This window comes from Xyrauchen texanus, chromosome 39 (genome assembly GCF_025860055.1).
Source record: "Xyrauchen texanus isolate HMW12.3.18 chromosome 39, RBS_HiC_50CHRs, whole genome shotgun sequence".
NCBI classification, from domain to species: Eukaryota; Metazoa; Chordata; class Actinopteri; order Cypriniformes; family Catostomidae; genus Xyrauchen; species Xyrauchen texanus.
In genome coordinates this window covers 3396846-3414172 of record NC_068314.1, presented here as the reverse complement: position 1 = coordinate 3414172, position 17327 = coordinate 3396846, and the positions used below count along the sequence as shown (strand labels likewise).

At 40.7% G+C, this 17327-nt stretch overlaps 1 protein-coding gene across 2 annotated transcripts in view; it reads right to left on the bottom strand.

The window, feature by feature from the left end:
• Positions 1–5336: 5336 nt before the first annotated feature.
• LOC127632669 (interleukin-17 receptor D-like) overlaps positions 5337–17327 on the bottom strand; it is a 41143-nt gene continuing 29152 nt past the window's right edge. The window contains exons 4-14 of one of the 2 annotated variants that reach the window (XM_052111397.1): positions 15554–15672; positions 15279–15399; positions 14364–14408; positions 14071–14222; positions 13830–13865; positions 10466–10531; positions 10313–10367; positions 9630–9740; positions 8980–9164; positions 7463–8435; positions 5337–6210 (exon numbers count right to left, since the gene is read on the bottom strand). In XM_052111397.1, coding sequence (XP_051967357.1) covers positions 6092–6210; positions 7463–8435; positions 8980–9164; positions 9630–9740; positions 10313–10367; positions 10466–10531; positions 13830–13865; positions 14071–14222; positions 14364–14408; positions 15279–15399; positions 15554–15672 — 1982 coding nt within the window. In that variant the 3' untranslated portion in view covers positions 5337–6091. The remainder of the gene's footprint in view (positions 6211–7462; positions 8436–8979; positions 9165–9629; positions 9741–10312; positions 10368–10465; positions 10532–13829; positions 13866–14070; positions 14223–14363; positions 14409–15278; positions 15400–15553; positions 15673–17327) is intronic. The other variant, XM_052111398.1, reaches the window with a different exon arrangement.

Genomic DNA, 17327 nt, shown 5'->3' with positions numbered 1-17327 from the left:
GTGTTCACGCTGCACTGAAGGAGTCTGTAGAGACGGGTCAGACACAGACAGAACCGAGGAGACCCAGAGAGGACAGACCGTGTTCACGCTGCACTGAAGGAGTCTGTAGAGACGGGTCGACACAGACAGAACCAGAGACCCAGAGAGGACAGACCGTGTTCACGCTGCACTGAAGGAGTCTGTAGAGACGGGTCGACACAGACAGAACCAGAGACCCAGAGAGGACAGACCGTGTTCACGCTGCACTGAAGGAGTCTGTAGAGACGGGTCGACACAGACAGAACCAGAGACCCAGAGAGGACAGACCGTGTTCACGCTGCACTGAAGGAGTCTGTAGAGACGGGTCGACACAGACAGAACCAGAGACCCAGAGAGGACAGACCGTGTTCACGCTGCACTGAAGGAGTCTGTAGAGACGGGTCGACACAGACAGAACCAGAGACCCAGAGAGGACAGACCGTGTTCACGCTGCACCGAAGGAGTCTGTAGAGACGGGTCGACACAGACAGAACCAGAGTCCCAGAGAGGACAGACCGTGTTCACGCTGCACCGAAGGAGTCTGTAGAGACGGGTCGACACAGACAGAACCGGAGACCCAGAGAGGACAGACCGTGTTCACGCTGCACCGAAGGAGTCTGTAGAGACGGGTCGACACAGACAGAACCGGAGACCCAGAGAGGACAGACCGTGTTCACGCTGCACCGAAGGAGTCTGTAGAGACGGGTCGACACAGACAGAACCGGAGACCCAGAGAGGACAGACTGTGTTCACGCTGCACTGAAGGAGTCTGTAGAGACGGGTCGACACAGACAGAACCGGAGACCCAGAGAGGACAGACCGTGTTCACGCTGCACCGAAGGAGTCTGTAGAGACGGGTCGACACAGACAGAACCAGAGACCCAGAGAGGACAGACCGTGTTCACGCTGCACCGAAGGAGTCTGTAGAGACGGGTCAACACAGACAGAACCAGAGACCCAGAGAGGACAGACTGTGTTCACGCTGCACTGAAGGAGTTGTGGAGGATGAACTTCACTTCCTCACTCACTGCAGTAAATATGAGACCATTAGAAGCACTCACTTTACAAAAATAGCTCATATTCTACCTGAATTCCAGGACATAAATAACTTAGACAAACTCTTGTATCTAATGGGAGAGAAAGTCGAGTGTGTTCAGCTGCAGCGCAGTATGTGTCATCCTGTCATCACATGAGGGCGAGAGACTGACCCCTCATCATATTACAGCTCTATTCAAACTCATATTTTAATTGACTTCTTTTTTTTTATTTTCTCCTCCCTTCCTCATTGCTCTCTGTTTTTTCCTTTTCGTTTGTATTTATTTTTATTTGTTTATTATTATCATTATTATTCATTTATTGTATATACATGTTGTTGTTTTTATGTTTGTAATGTGTTTATTACTGCTTTGGCAACATTGTACACTGTATACAGTCATGCCAATAAAACTCATTTGAATTTGAATTTGAGAGAGAGAGAGGGAGGGAGGGAGAGAGAGAGAGAGAGAGAGAGAGAGAGAGAGAGAGAGAGAGAGAGAGAGAGAGAGAGAGAGAGAGAGAGGGAGGGAGAGAGAGAGAGAGAGAGAGAGAGAGAGAGAGAGAGAGAGAGAGAGAGAGAGAGAGATTTCACTGAGAAATGTATAGAGGTGAGAGAGAAATACCTCCACAAACTCTCAAACCTCATGCCATAGTTTTCCAGTTTGGCAGAAACAGATCAGATGCTGGTGTTACTGGAGGAGATCAGATCAGATGCTGGTGTTATTGGGGGAGATCAGATCAGATGCTGGTGTTACTGGAGGAGATCAGATCAGATGCTGGTGTTACTGGGGGAGAACAGATCAGATGCTGGTGTTACTGGGGGAGATCAGATCAGATATGCTGGTGTTACTGGGGGAGATCAGATCAGATGCTGGTGTTACTGGGGGAGATCAGATCAGATGCTGGTGTTACTGGAGGAGATCAGATCAGATATGCTGGTGTTACTGGGGGAGATCAGATCAGATGCTGGTGTTACTGGGGGAGATCAGATCAGATGCTGGTGTTACTGGGGGAGATCAGATCAGATGCTGGTGTTACTGGGGGAGATCAGATCAGATGCTGGTGTTACTGGAGGAGATCAGATCAGATATGCTGGTGTTACTGGAGGAGATCAGATCAGATGCTGGTGTTACTGGGGGAGATCAGATCAGATGCTAGTGTTACTGGAGGAGATCAGATCAGATGCTGGTGTTACTGGGGGAGATCAGATCAGATGCTGGTGTTACTGGGGGAGATCAGATCAGATATGCTGGTGTTACTGGAGGAGATCAGATCAGATGCTAGTGTTACTGGAGGAGATCAGATCAGATGCTGGTGTTACTGGGGGAGATCAGATCAGATGCTGGTGTTACTGGGGGAGATCAGATCAGATATGCTGGTGTTACTGGAGGAGATCAGATCAGATGCTGGTGTTACTGGAGGAGATCAGATCAGATGCTGGTGTTACTGGGGGAGATCAGATCAGATGCTAGTGTTACTGGGGGAGATCAGATCAGATGCTGGTGTTACTGGAGGAGATCAGATCAGATGCTGGTGTTACTGGGGGAGATCAGATCAGATGCTGGTGTTACTGGGGGAGGACCATCATGCATCAGTTGCAGCTAAATTCATTTTTGAGCTGCACCTCATCAGAAATCAATCATGCATTAATGTACTTCAGTCACAGTACATATACGTGTTATACCCTTATTGTATTTTATATTGAATAGTGTATATTGTTATTATAGTTTTTATTTTATTCATTACCCGGCACCTTATTTTAATTCTATATTTATTGTTATTTTATTATTATTGTTCGTCTTGTCATTATCTGTTTTGTGTATTAATGCTTTGGCAATATTGTATGTAAACACAATCATGCCAAGAAAGTACTTTTAAACTGAAAATTGAGAGAGAGAGAGAGATTTTAACCAGTCTAAGCTGGTCGACTGGTGTGGCCAAGTTTGATAAGCTGGTCTTGCTGCCAAACCAAATGCCAAACGTCCAAGACCACTAAACCAGACCAGTATGACCGGTGGAAACTACTAACAAATCACCTTAGGCTGTTTTGAGTTGTTTTTATTTGATTTAGTTAACCAAATTTCCTGTCATTTTGCACCGTAACCTTGCACTGCAAAATTTCAATTCCCGAAGAGGCACTGCTACGCTGGTATTTATTTTACAGGTTTGTGGGTGTCTATTCAACATAAACTGAGGGAAGCCACACAGTTTGGAGGTTATTGCAGACCAATGGCCAGATTTTTATGTAACTGCATGTAAATTGAAGGTTAAGGTAATGTCACAGCTTTGCCACTGCCAGATACAGTATATCAATATTATCCATTGTTTTATTACTTTTAGTAAAACAACAATAGCCTGGTTTTACTACAATGAAAATAGTTCAACTATTGTATAGTTAATACTAATTGTATTATATTATACTAATTGTACTCACCCTGTGCAATATTGAAAGTACTACAACAACACATTACTTGATGTTTTACCTTGTGAATTTAATGTTGTTGAATGACAAAGGCTTACTGAAGTATTCCCAAGGCCATGTTTTATGATATCCATTACAGATTTTAAGACTGAGAGATCAGAGCTCACAAGCATTCAGAAGTGGTTTTCCAGCAGGACTATGCCAAACCACACACTGCCCAGATTACAAGTGCATGGCTGTGTAAGAAGAGAGTGTGGGTGCTAGATTGGCCTGCCTGTAGTCCTGACCTGTCTATTTCACTGATAAGCAGGTTGAGTGCCGTCGTGAGCTGTATTCATCCAATCATTGTTATCAACCTCATTAATATCCAAATAGCAACGCTAGACCAGGGTTAACAAATGTACAGTGTGAAACCTCAAAACCTAAATGCCAAGGATTAATTCCTAATCAAGGGAAAAGTAAGAACAACGTGAAACATGAAACTAAAATGCAAAGTTAAGATAAGAACGATCCTGGATTAACAATTTCAAGTGTGAAAAGCGCTCAAGTAAGCTAACACTCTGTAGAGGCTAGTTTGGGGCCAAATGTTGGTTTACAGTTATTGATAAATGTAAACTACAGTGTAGTATTAGGCACATTAGATGTTTCACAGAAACATTTGTCTTAATATGTTATTATATATATATTATGATTTTGTGTGTCAGATCTAATAAAAATGATTTCCATTATCTGAGCAGTACAAGACTTGGTGACTTTTCCTCCATTTGCCAGCTGAACACACCTTTTTTGACTTAATTCGTTAAGTCCAAGTGGCCAAACAAAAAGCGACACCTTTACTGTTCGACCACAAGAAAGACAAAAAGAAAAAGAGCTTCTTTTTTTTTTTGGTCAAATAAAATATATAAATCTGCCACAATGAAAACAAACACATAAATGAGGGTATAAGACTAAAACACACACACACACACACACACTAATCGATGGGTTAGACTAACACAATAAGAATGCAGAAAACTGCACACACACACATGCACATAGAGAACAAAGAACAAATTCTGAGTCTTCAGTTTTATACACTAATTGAATTTTCATAGTCCATTGCTTTTTATTTCTGTTTATTTTCTGGACTATATTAATTTACTTTTGTAAATTATTACTTATGTAATAAAATTTATTACATTTTGATGTTTGAAATGATTGGGGACAAAATTATTATTCAATGTCTTCTCTTTAATAATTGTATTAATTGTGAATAATTTATTCCATTATTATATTGTTTGTATTTAAGGGAAGAATTTTGTATAATTTCTTAAAATTCCTCCTGGAACCCCCCTCCTGCTACTCAATCTGCACTTATGGTCTGTGAGGAGGATGTGTGCCGGGTGTTTCGGAAACAAAAGACTAGGAAAGCTTCTGGCCCAGACGGCGTCTCACCTGCCTATCTGAAAGTCTACAGTGACCAACTGGCCCCATCTTCACACAGATCTGCAATAGATCACTGGAGCAGTGTGAATTTCCCTGCTGCTTCAAGCGCTCCACCATCATTCCGGTCCCCAAAAAAACTAAATGAGAGGACTTAATGACTACGGACCTGTCGCTCTCACGTCTGTGTTCTTGAAGTCATTTGAGAGACTCGTTTTGGCCTACCTGAAGCACATCACTGGGCCCCTGTTGGACCTCCTTACAGGTCTGTGGATGATGCTGTCAGTATGGTACTGCATTATATCCTGCAACACCTCGACAGACCTGGGACTTAAGCAAGGATCCTATTCGTGGACTTCAGCCTATTCAGCCCCCCCCCCCAAACATCTAGTAACAACTCAATGCATATAAAGCAAAGTTTTATTAATGTTTATCTCCTACATTAGAGTACTATAAAACAGTACAAACTTTACAAAATGTAGAAATCACTTCTAATATCCTAAAACCTTTACAACACCTGGATAAACAACATACTGTACATACCAATGGATTAACAAAAGGCATAAATTTTTAGCTTGTACTACCCTTTGTTGTAAACAAACTTTATGCTAATTAATTTATGCTATGCTGTGTTGTGCTTGTGTACATTTTGAAACAAGACTAAGAAATGTTATGCTCTTGATATACTTTTAAAACGAGTTTCACCTCAAAATAGCTTCAGTGATGCTTTCTATTGCTTTTCATGTTATCCCACAGAACTGAAGTAAAATAAATAAAAGTGAAATTACATTTCAAAATCACTCTCACATTCACATATCATACTCATGTACACAAATTCATGGAGCTGTAAACCAATTTAAGATCAAGATTAGTCCAATTGATGACATGGTGAAGTGATTATCACTAGCAACAGATCAGTTTTAAGACAACGTATACTGCTGATGCTTACACTACGAACATCAAGGCTGCCAAGAAAGTACTCAACCTCTTTGGTTAAATAACAGCCAGATGTAAGGTGCAGTCTTCAGACACGGCAATGTTCAATCCCTTAAAATTCAGTCCATTGAAGATATTCCCTGATAAAGATTCAAGGGATTCACTTCTGAAAGGAATGTGACGGGAAGGACTTGTTGGCAACTTGTCACAGGCACAAGTTTAGAAATTAAAGTGGCGATGCAGTTCAGATACAGGCCACTAGGTGGAGGCTGCGGCTATGAGTCCTTCACTCTGTTGTATGTTGTGATGAAGTTCTGCTTTGCATATTGTGGGTCCTGTGCAATACAGTGAGCTGACAACAGGGGGCTCCTCATCACCTATAAACATTCAAATAGAGAATGGTGAATGAAGGCGGGTTATTGCTGCAGTAAATCTCAAAACAAAACAATTAACAATCAATTGCATGATGTGCCGATTATTTATTCAAATTAATCGTATTTCAATATTTACTGAGAAAGGCTCCCAAATACAGTTAATTTGGTGTATAATAGTTAAAATAACTATTAATATAAAATGTAATAAACATTATAATTCAGATAATTCAAATACATTATCATATACACTTATTGTAGAAGACGACAAATTTAACATTTCTACTACACAAAAAGTGTCTTAAAAGTAAATTGTATATTTGTATATTTCCATAAAATTGAGCATATCCCTGTTATTGCCCAACCTCCCACTGCAGGTTGGTCTATGTACTCTTGTAGTTTGTCAGTGTTGGTTTATGTACTCTTGCGTCAGATGGACGCTTTAGGGATTACGCATCTCTAGTCAGATAAGCTGTGTTTTTAGCATGCTGTGTCAAGTTAAACTGGTTTTGAAACATTTCGAGATCCCTGCATTCTGAGCTGTCTTTGAGTGCAAAAGTGCATCTGTGGAAGGATGTGCTGCCAGCTCGTTGGGTTCACGAAGCGTGTTGCCTGTACAGCTGGAGTTGTGTTGGCAGCCCCCTACTGCATCAAATTGGTACATCAATTTGGAATTGGTTCGACGGCAAGTACATTCCTTATTATTGTGGAACTTATGTATGGTTCAGGGGCCTGATGAATTGTCTTTTTTTTTTTTTCACTTTATTTTTCATATAAATCACACTAAATTAATGCATTAAATCAGCAGTCTTTTTTTATTAGTAGTATTAACCTTGATTCACAAATGTCCTATTGCAATATCATAGTGAAGGCCAATTACAATTTACAATGAAATGGATTTAATTGGTTGTAAAAGTTAAATATATTCCACAGCAGAACAATTTAAATACATTTCATAAGCTGTCAATACAAAAAAAGCATAATGCGTTACTTGAACGAACAGTGCAATGTGTGATATTTGACACTTATTCGCTAAAATATTGAAATGCATAAAGAGTTTTGTGTAATTTGTACAGATTGTCCATTGTACATACACTGAACTTGTCATTGCTGCATTTTGTTTGACATTTTAGGAAAGCTGTGCTTCCCATGTAGACTTTAAGCAATCGCCACTGCAATCAACTATGCCATTGTTTGTTATGAAAGAAGAGGAATACTATCCTAAACTAAATAAAAACTAAATATATTTAATTCTCACCAAGCCCTGAGGAGGCGGACACACTATCAGCCAGCGAGGAGTTGTCGGCCTGATCAGGGGAAAGTCCTTCCATCAGCGGGATTGAGAGTTCTGACGAGGGCACGGATGAGTCGTAGATTCCAGAGTCTCTGGGCATCTCGAGTGGGCTGGCTGAGCCGTCCATATGAATAACAGGTCTTGGTGACCCCACCGCTTCCTGACTCGATGATCCTTCTCCAATTTCACCATGCAACGAACTCAAAGACAGTCCAGACAACGAGAGCACTGCCAATTTTGGCGAATTCGTCAGGATCAGGACATTACTCCTAACCGCAAAGACACTCTCTGACAGATGTTTTAACTTCACCTCGTTAAGTACAAGCCCAGAGTCAAGCTTCTCTGGAGGTGGTGTGACACGCACACGTTTGTTCGTTGAAGGTGGCGGCATGAGTTGCCTTTCGAACCAGTCCGGCTCCTGCGCAATGTGCTGATGCATGTTGCAAATGGCCACGTAAAGTGACCTTCCAGAATTGCTGCGGAAATAGTTGCGCTTACTAACGTTGGGTGGCTGTGGCTCACGATCGGTCAAGCTTAGCTGGCGTGAATGAAGTCGGGCAAACACCTGGGGCAACTGGTCCATCAGTTTGAACTTGGGTGCCAGGCTGAGTGAAGTGGGCACGTCGCTCTCATGGGAGTAGTCGAAGTAGACGGCCATGAAGCGGGAGAGATCAGAGGACTTCTGGTGCACCTCGCAGATTTTTTCCGCAATCATGGCCGTGGCCACGATGAACAGGTCCCTGCTGCTGCCATCTCCTGACTCTTTGTTCTTCTCTTTAGATGTGGCCTTGCCTTTACGGTGTCTTTTCTCGACAAAATACTTTAGGCCTTTGGAGCAAACAGTGATGATGAAATGGGCTTCATCAATACGTCTACTCAGCCAGGCCATCTGACCTTCTTTACAGATCTCCAAGTGCTCCCAGAGATCCAACGCAACCTACACATTCGGTTACAAAACAGCAGAAATTTACATTAATCAATGCAAAACTGCAAATTCAAATCTAAATTAAACTGTGTAGCTTAGTTTTCCACATACCACTATAAATTCAGTCAAATGAATATACTTTAGTTGAAAGTTATAGTTTATCGTAGCCTTAAGTATTGGGTTCTGATGTCGAGTAGTCAATAAAATAACCCAATTTCTTTCCGATTTTAATTCTTGGCATTTTTTATATAGTGTAGAAAAAATTGGACACAAAAGGTGCAAGGGGGGAGGGTTACATTGGGACATGTTGCAAGTTAAATTTCAACTCGCAAGGCCCATATGAACATTCCAGCTCAATGCGTCTGAGCATGTGTGCCAACTTGAAATCAACTAGAACAGCTGAAGACCAGTGTTGTTGTGCTGGGAGACCAGCTAGACCAGCTTAAGACCAGCAAATCATCTTAGGCTGGTTTAAACTTATACTCCAGGACCATCAGCCTTTGCAAATATACTTTTTTAACTAAATAAATAGGCACAAACTGGATGGATCCATCACCTCACAGCCGCAGAAGTCCTGCAGGAAGAAGGCGAAGCTCTGGATGACGGCGAGATGTTTGGGGCAGTCTTTACTGGAGTAACAAATGAAGATCTTTGGTCTCGGCCAGGGCTTCTCAGTGTTCAGAGCGGTAGTTTGAGAGGAAGACTCTGAACTCTCTTCATCCAGGTGGGAGTAGATATTCTCTGCAGAGGAATTCCAGATCACAGACATGAATCTAACGGAGATCAACTGAGATTTGTAGTGCATAGAAAAAAAGTATAGTGCATTTATTGTTTCCATATGATGAAAACTCCTAACGGACTGTACAAACTATGTAAAACCATATTTGTCCATGCTAATTCAATAGATTTTTCATCTACAGAAATTAGATTTTTCATCATCAGCTGTTCTGTAGTTCATGTACATGTACCAAATGAGTTTTGCTTTCCTGAGATTCATTACATACTAACAGGCTTACAAACAGTTCCTTTTGTCCAGAACAACCGGCGCTACCGCAGAATGAGCACAAATGTATTGATTCCGCCATCCATTAATCCTCGCCAACGCTGTGAGATTACCGAGATAGGTTTACAGATACTGGACAAAAGCGAGTTTTGGAGGAAATCTGAGCCACGTTAATGACGGTGTGATGAGGAATGGATGCACACCTTGCTGTTTCTTGCGACACATGACGGTGAAGAGAGTGGCAAAGGCAGACAAGATGACCAGGGGAACGGTGATGGCCATTGCGCGGATTGGTCCGGCCCACGGCGAATGCACTGAAACAAACACAACAGACATTTACAGCATTCAATATCAGCAATACAGAAATGTACATTTAGTGTATAAATACAGAAGTCTATCTGCCTAGGTGCAATCCCAAAAATATAGTAACCTCGTGATCCATTGCGAGATGACAAAAATTTACCTTCTTTTGTAAGTTCATAGCGAGTCACGTAAAAACAATTCAAGTTCTTGTGTCAACTGTAAACAAACTTCTATCATGGCACTCATGAACATGTCATTATTTCCATAATTCTGGCTTAAATATTGGGTTGTTTCTCACCAAATCCTATGGTATGCCTTCAGGGATTACGTTTATGATTATTCTGAGTCCTTTAAAAGTGTTTTTGCTTTCCACGAATTAACCACAAGTTAGTTGCAAATAAACAGTTGAAAATATAATCATATAACTTTAGATGATGTTTCTATAATAGACAATATTATATCATATTCAATGTAGCAAGATATTATTGGTTGCCAGGTGGCAGTAAAATTGGTAAAATCTGTTTTAAGTGGAAAATGTTTCACTCGTAAGACACAACATTTCAGAGCTTTCAGTGTCAATTACCTTGGCTCACATGGTACAGCGTCTGTTTTCTGGTTGTATTGTTATCATCACGAAGCTGCAGGAAAGTGTATTTGTTTAGTTACACTTCAATAGTGTTCAAATGAAACATTTTGAACTCTGTCAGTTTATAACTTATGATATCAGTGCTCTTACCTCTATTGCATAAGTTCCTGGACTGACATCTTGCAAAACGCATGTTGTTTTGGGGCCGTTTTGCTCCTAAAATGACAGACAAATTTTGGACATTATTAACAAAGCAAGAATTGTTTATGTATTGTTACGTAAAGTGCTCTGTGCAATGACAATGTAAAGTATAAAGATTATAGCTACACAATTTTGTATGCAACAATCTATGCAATATCTTTTTATCCACATATGGGAATCTTTGGAAAATAAAAAACAGGGATCCAAACTTTCACTTGATTCGTTTACTTTCGCTATCAGTTCACTTATTAGAGTTTTAATGCAGTCAATTAAATAAAGTGGATTTAAGATGGGGCATTTTTATTTAGAAGCTGATTGTGAGAAACTGAACTTATTACGCCCGAACTGTAAGAGATAAACTCTGGTGTGTCTAAACTCTGGAATCCCCCTTTGGTGGCTTTGCTCACATCAAATTTCATTCCATTATTCCTATAATAATGCCGCCTGACCCGGCTCCAGATATGACTGCTGTGCTCCTCTTTATTTTACACGTGAAAAATAACACTCAAAGGAACCAGGTCATGTTCCGCGTCAAAATTGCACAAATATGAAACGCCTCAAAAAAGCCTGTAAATTAATCCTACAATTGTGATTTGGAGAGAACAAAGACTTTCAGTAGAACTTAAAGGGACAGTTCACCCAAACATAACATTTTTGTCATAATATTTCAGCCTAATGACATTCCACAACATATGATTTTCTTACACAAAAATGAGAAATTTAGCTGAATGTTCATGCTACTCTTTTTCATATAATGACAGAAATGGGACAGGTGCTGTCGAGCTTCAAAAATGACAAAAAAGCACTATAAAAGGAAGCAGTTCTTTCGACTTGTGTGAATTTTCAAATGTGGTGTGACATGATCAGAGAACGTGCAGTCAACCTATATTTGAATATAGACCATTTCAAGGAAGTGACATCTTTGTTCCTTTTTTTTCACCCCAGTTTGGAATGCCCAATTCCCAATGTGCTCTAATAGTGCGTTCACATACAATGCGGCAAAAACATTTGCCTCGCATTGCTCGCGCGAGATCGCTGGATTAAATTTGGGTTTAAACGCGAACCCGAGTGTATTCCCTCTTCTCTTACAGAAAAGGACAGGAGGATGGGCTTCTAATAACGACTTATCTTCGCACCATCAACCATGGCCGATATCACAACGATTGCTGCTCTGTATCTGTTGTGGAAGTCCCAGATACATTGACATTGTGTCATATACAATTCCGTTTTCCCACACACAGCTACAGCCATTTACTCACCCATTTTTCTTGATTTCTTCTGCTACTACATCAGTACGTCAGTGACATCTGGACAATCTCAATGCTGATATGCTTTCCGACAACACGTCATTCGGATATTTCGCTCGAGTTGAAAAATGGCAACTTGTGAGATTGAAGCGATTTCACGTTTTCGGGTCTCGCCATTCGCAATTTGCGTATTTGCATTGACTTTGTATGTAATCGCGCAGCGCGAAATGCTCAAATTGCGTTGTATGTGAACGCACCATAAGTCCTCATGGTGGCGTAGTCACGCGCCTCAATCCGGGTGGTGGAAGACGAATCTCAGTTGCCTCCATGTCTGAGATCGTCAATCTGCGCATCTTATCACATGGCTTGTTGAGAACATTACCGCGGAGACGTAGCACGTGAGGAGGCTCATGCTACTCTGCGTGGCATAAACGCAAAACTAACCACGTGCCCCACCGAGAGTGAGAACCACATTATAGGGACCACGAGGAGGTCACCCCGTGTGACTCTACTCACACTAGCAACCGGGCCAATTTGGTTGCTTAGGAGACCTGGCTGGAGTCCCTCAGCATGCCCAGGATTCCAACTCGCGACTGCTGGTGTGATAGACAGCATCTATACTCACTGAGCTACCCAGGCCACAACGTCTTTGTTCCTTGAACATTTCCTAATAGTTGCAAATTCTAAACTCAAAACAGCAGTGACAGACACTTTATTCATGATGACTTTAACATGATTAACGTTAAAAATGTTAACATGGTTTTAAAATGTGGACAATATTGTTCGTTGGCGGGATGCTCCCTGGATGCCTGGAACTAACGGAAATGAAAGTGTTCAGATTTCGGAAACAGTACCGCAGCAATGAAGTGAGACAGCTGGATATGTCCAAAACTAACAACGGAGCAGACATCTCCTCTCTGGTAGGTGGATTTATATGAACTAATTGTAAGTTTGATAGGTAGAGCTCTAAAAGTGACTATAGATCGCTCCCATTATAATGAATGAAGCTGCTCAAGTCACTTACTATTACATTCAGTCATTTAGCAGATGCTTTTTTCCAAAATGACTTTATTAAGAACACAAAATAAGAAATCCTTACCCTGTCCACAGGCCAAGCAGCTTAATTTGTTTATAATATTCCGATCTCTCCGCTAAGGAAATAATTGTGAGCACCTAAACTATGATACAATTTCATTGACTCTCTCGCGTAGACGCTCAGTATCAACAACATGTCTGGATAAGTCACTTCAGGTAAATATTTGATGTTCTTTGAGAAAACATGTTAACTCAGAGTTTTAAAGGAATCGGTAATGATACCAGAAATGAATCAGGACCAGTAGCTTTCTAATTCATTTGTTATTGTTTACATGCTTGAAATGGTCAACACCCAAACGTAAATTACATTTCAGAGCTACGACAGAGGGGAGGATTTGCTGTGTATAATGTCTTAAATTTCAGTTTGTTCCACACTCAAAAGGTATTATGCAGCTTCAGAAAACTAATACAGTGTGTAAGTAATTTAGACTACTTTTATTATGCTTTCATAATATCCTTTTCGGAGCTTCATAACCTTCGTGACCACTCACTTTCATTGCTCAGAAAAAAAGCAGTATGAACATTGTGTAACATCTACTCTTAAGAAAGTCATACAGGTTTGGATCTAAATGTTTTTGAGTGAACTATTCCTTTTAGAGAGTTATTCCTGAACCAACAACAAAGAGAGGGAGCTCTCTTCGGACTCCAAACACAGTTTCCATCACAGCCAAAGCATGGAAAGCAGAAGAACATATCTCTCCTGTGACACTTACACTACAGGTCTGCTGGCCAATTCAGCCGATAGGACTATGCGACTATATATTATTCCACCTGTCAATGAAGAGCGTTACACACTGCTGTTGTTAACCCTGAACAACATATTTCCAATCTAGTGTAGCTATAGCATTCAAAGTGTCAGAGCTGAAAAAATAATATGTAATATCATTCTGCAAATCAATAGGAGACATTGCATTTACACTGGTATAAAAAGAGTGCTTAAAGGGATAGTTCACCGGTCATCATTTACTCACCCTCATGTTGTTCCAAACCTCTATGCTGTTATATTTCTGTGGAACACAAAAGACATCGTCACTATGAGCTGCTTTATGGAAAAAACCTGCGTAAGGATTCCATTTCTAAGGAGAAAATGTCTCCTTTCGTGTTTTTGGAACAACATCGGGGTGAGTAAATAATGACAGAATTTTCATTTATGCATGAACTGTCCCCGATGTTTGACTCATTAGGTAAAAATGCAAAGTGAAAGGTGCTCACGGGTTTACAACGCTTGAGTCTGAAGGGCCCTTCCTGTCTCAGCTTGTAGTACAGATAGTAGAGGCTGAATCCAAATGTGGAGGGGGCGTGGTCAAACACAACATGCAAATTTGAGCCGAGTTGAGACACATTGAGCATCTTTGGCTTCCAGACTACCAGAGAAAAGAGAGAATTCATGTTAGTTTTAGTTTTGAGAGCTGAAAGAATGATTCAAGTGTTTCACATGGCGAATGGCTCGACTAACAACAACAGAAAAATTGGACTTGACATCTTTTTCTCTCTAAAAGACTCACATGGTTTGCAGACAATGTTATCTGGGCCAAGAAGAACTTCACAAACTGTGGGAACACAACAATAGAAACAGGAAAAAGAAATTACTTCTATAACAAGAAAGTGTTTTTACACAACCTTTATGGTTATAATATGACACTATAACTGATGGTAAAATCTGAACGCAATTTGTCATTTGTGTAACAGTTTTTTTCTTCTTCTCTAAATGTAGGACAGAATAACATACTCAGCGCAAGCATGCAGACGTGATTGCATGGCCGACACATTTCAAGCATACATTTTTCAGTTTCTATGGTGATAAAAAGCTTCAGTGGTGCGATAAGTTACTTTCAAAAGTATGTTCCATTAAATGAGTGTAATTATTCAGGTAGCTAGCTAAGAACATGTCAACATTAGTTTTAAAATCTTTTTAAAACTGACCATAAAAGACTAAAGTTTACACTAATGCCAGCTATAGCACCCCTTGTGGCCACACTGAGAATGCACGCTTCTAAACGCAATTAAACGTGAAATTGAGCTTACTTAAAAAGCAATTGCATTCACGTACTTGACTAGTAAGTAAACGCAGACATGAACGATCTGCATCGCAGGCAAACGGTATTTGCGTTTTTGTGGTGGCAACAAGCCTCAATGGGGAGGTAGAGATACTTGCAAATGTCTGTGCCATTAAATGAGTGTTATTATTTTGGTAGCTAGCTATAAACATAAACATGACATAAACTGACCGTAAATGGCAAAATTTCACGCTTATGCCTGCAACAGCACCCCTTGTGGCCACACTGAGATAGCAACGCGCACTTGCCATGCGTTATGAATTGTGCTTGGACACATTTCTGAGCACAGTGTAGTGTGAAATTAGGTTTGCATAGCTAGCATTCACGTACTTGCATATAATATGTTTCGTGCCTAATACTCACTGTTAGTGCGCAGAAAAGATGGTGGAAAAAAACTATCGTTCAAGAATGTGGGAAATGGCACGATTCTGACCATGTAGTCCGTCTCAAAGTCGAGCCCCGTGAAAGGTTGAGAGCTCATCTTCTGTTGGGGAAAACACAAAAAGGTGCCAAACAAGCGAAAATAAATGTAAAGCATTATTGAACATGGCTGAATCTGATATAATAAGCTTTCAGGGTGATTTTAATATTATTAAGCTTTCTACAGATTCTGTTTCACTGAAAACCCAAATACTTACAACAGTTTTGTAAGAGAAATTAAGCTGTCGTGGATCTTTCAGAATCATGTGCTGGCATTGTTTTCCTTCAGGGTTCTTGTCCTCCAAATACACCCGGAATCCTTTGACGTGTTCAATACCTTTGCGAATAAAACAGGTTATGTGAATTAAAGGGGATTACATTATATAAAAGCACAGGTATATACACAAACGGCTGCAGTGCACCTGTGCAATTCATTGTTTAAAAAAATTGGTTTGAAAGACCATAATTGTGGTTTTTAATTTCAGGTAATTGATGTTTGCATTGTGTCAAGAGTGTTTATTGAAAACTTTAATGGTGCTCAACTAGCTCTAGATTTTATATTGGAATGATCAAAGCCCAACATCACAAAAGTGATCCAAATCATTGTAATTATTAATATTAAAATGGATTGCATGGGGGGGGGGGGTAGTCCCACCCAAAACTCTCACTATTGAACTTCCTGTAACCCTGCTAATGTCCTGCAACAATCTTACAGGAACACCACGAACCTTTAAAGAGCGAGGTTAAAATGCAACGGCTCTTAACCATTTGTCTTCGTTTTTTTAATCTTCCTTTTTTATTAGCACCCCTAAAGGAAGGGAGAAGCTTTTACCTCAGCGAGATTCTGAGTGTGTGCATGCCAGCGGAGCTCTCCCGTGCCCTTCAAAGTGTGCCAGCCATCTCCCTTTTAATTAGATTTCTGTCTTATCAGTTGCAGAGGGAAGAGGGCAGAAGAAAAGGCTCCCGCACACATTCCGTGTGGTTCCGATTACCGCAGTGGGGTGCGAGGCCTGAGAGGGCCCAGTCTTTGTGCCGGGGTGTAACTCCACACCTACACCAGCATACAGATAGCATCAAGAGAGAGCCGCCCCATCACATGCTCAATCTTCAAAAACACGACTGAAGGTGAGAAAAAGCGGTAGAACCGGTTGTGCATTCTTTTATATGTTGGTCTTAAATCTCTCAAAGTGTCTTTTAGACGGTAGCTTTAATTTAATGGAATAGTTCACCTAAAAACACAAATTCCATTGTTATTTGCTCACCCTCATGTGGTTCCACACCATTATGACTTTCTTTCATGCAATGAAAATTGTATTTTTAATAATTGCGATTCAATTATTGATATCAGGAATGGACATTTGTATTATTAATAAATGTAACATTTGATATCAGAAAGTTTATTTTTACTAGTAAGTAATAAATTCCAGATTTGCCATTAAAAGGAATATTCCATATTCAAAATGCAGCATCACATCCTGCTTTCCTGTTTCACTCAAGAAAGAAAGTCATAAGGGTTTGGAACGGCATGGGGCCGAGTAGATGACAGGATTTTAATTTCTGGGTGAACTATTCCTTTAGGCTCAGGACATGAGGAAAAGGCCCCACACCCAACGCTTTTCATCTGTGAGTTTCTTTAATATACACCTGAGCTGTGTCAAGTCCTGCCCCAGTCAAAAGGATTAACCTCGAGCGAACAACAGGTCACATTGTCCCGTTCGTCAAGCGAGAGCTCGCATTACCACGCTCAATAGCGCCCTGGCAGACGGAAGCAAATGACACCCCCGGCTTTCGTACAATCCACACACGCACACATTCCTCCGAGGACAGAAATCACAGTGCTGCTATGTTCCGATCTCTTTCCCGTCTCTCGGATGGATCTGTGGGACTGTGAGGCTAAAGAATAATGCAGTTGGGAGGGGGAAAACCTGCGGCTTTGATCAGGAAAGAGCAGAAGCTCTCTTTGAAGACTAGGTCTTTCTGTGTTCTCCTCTC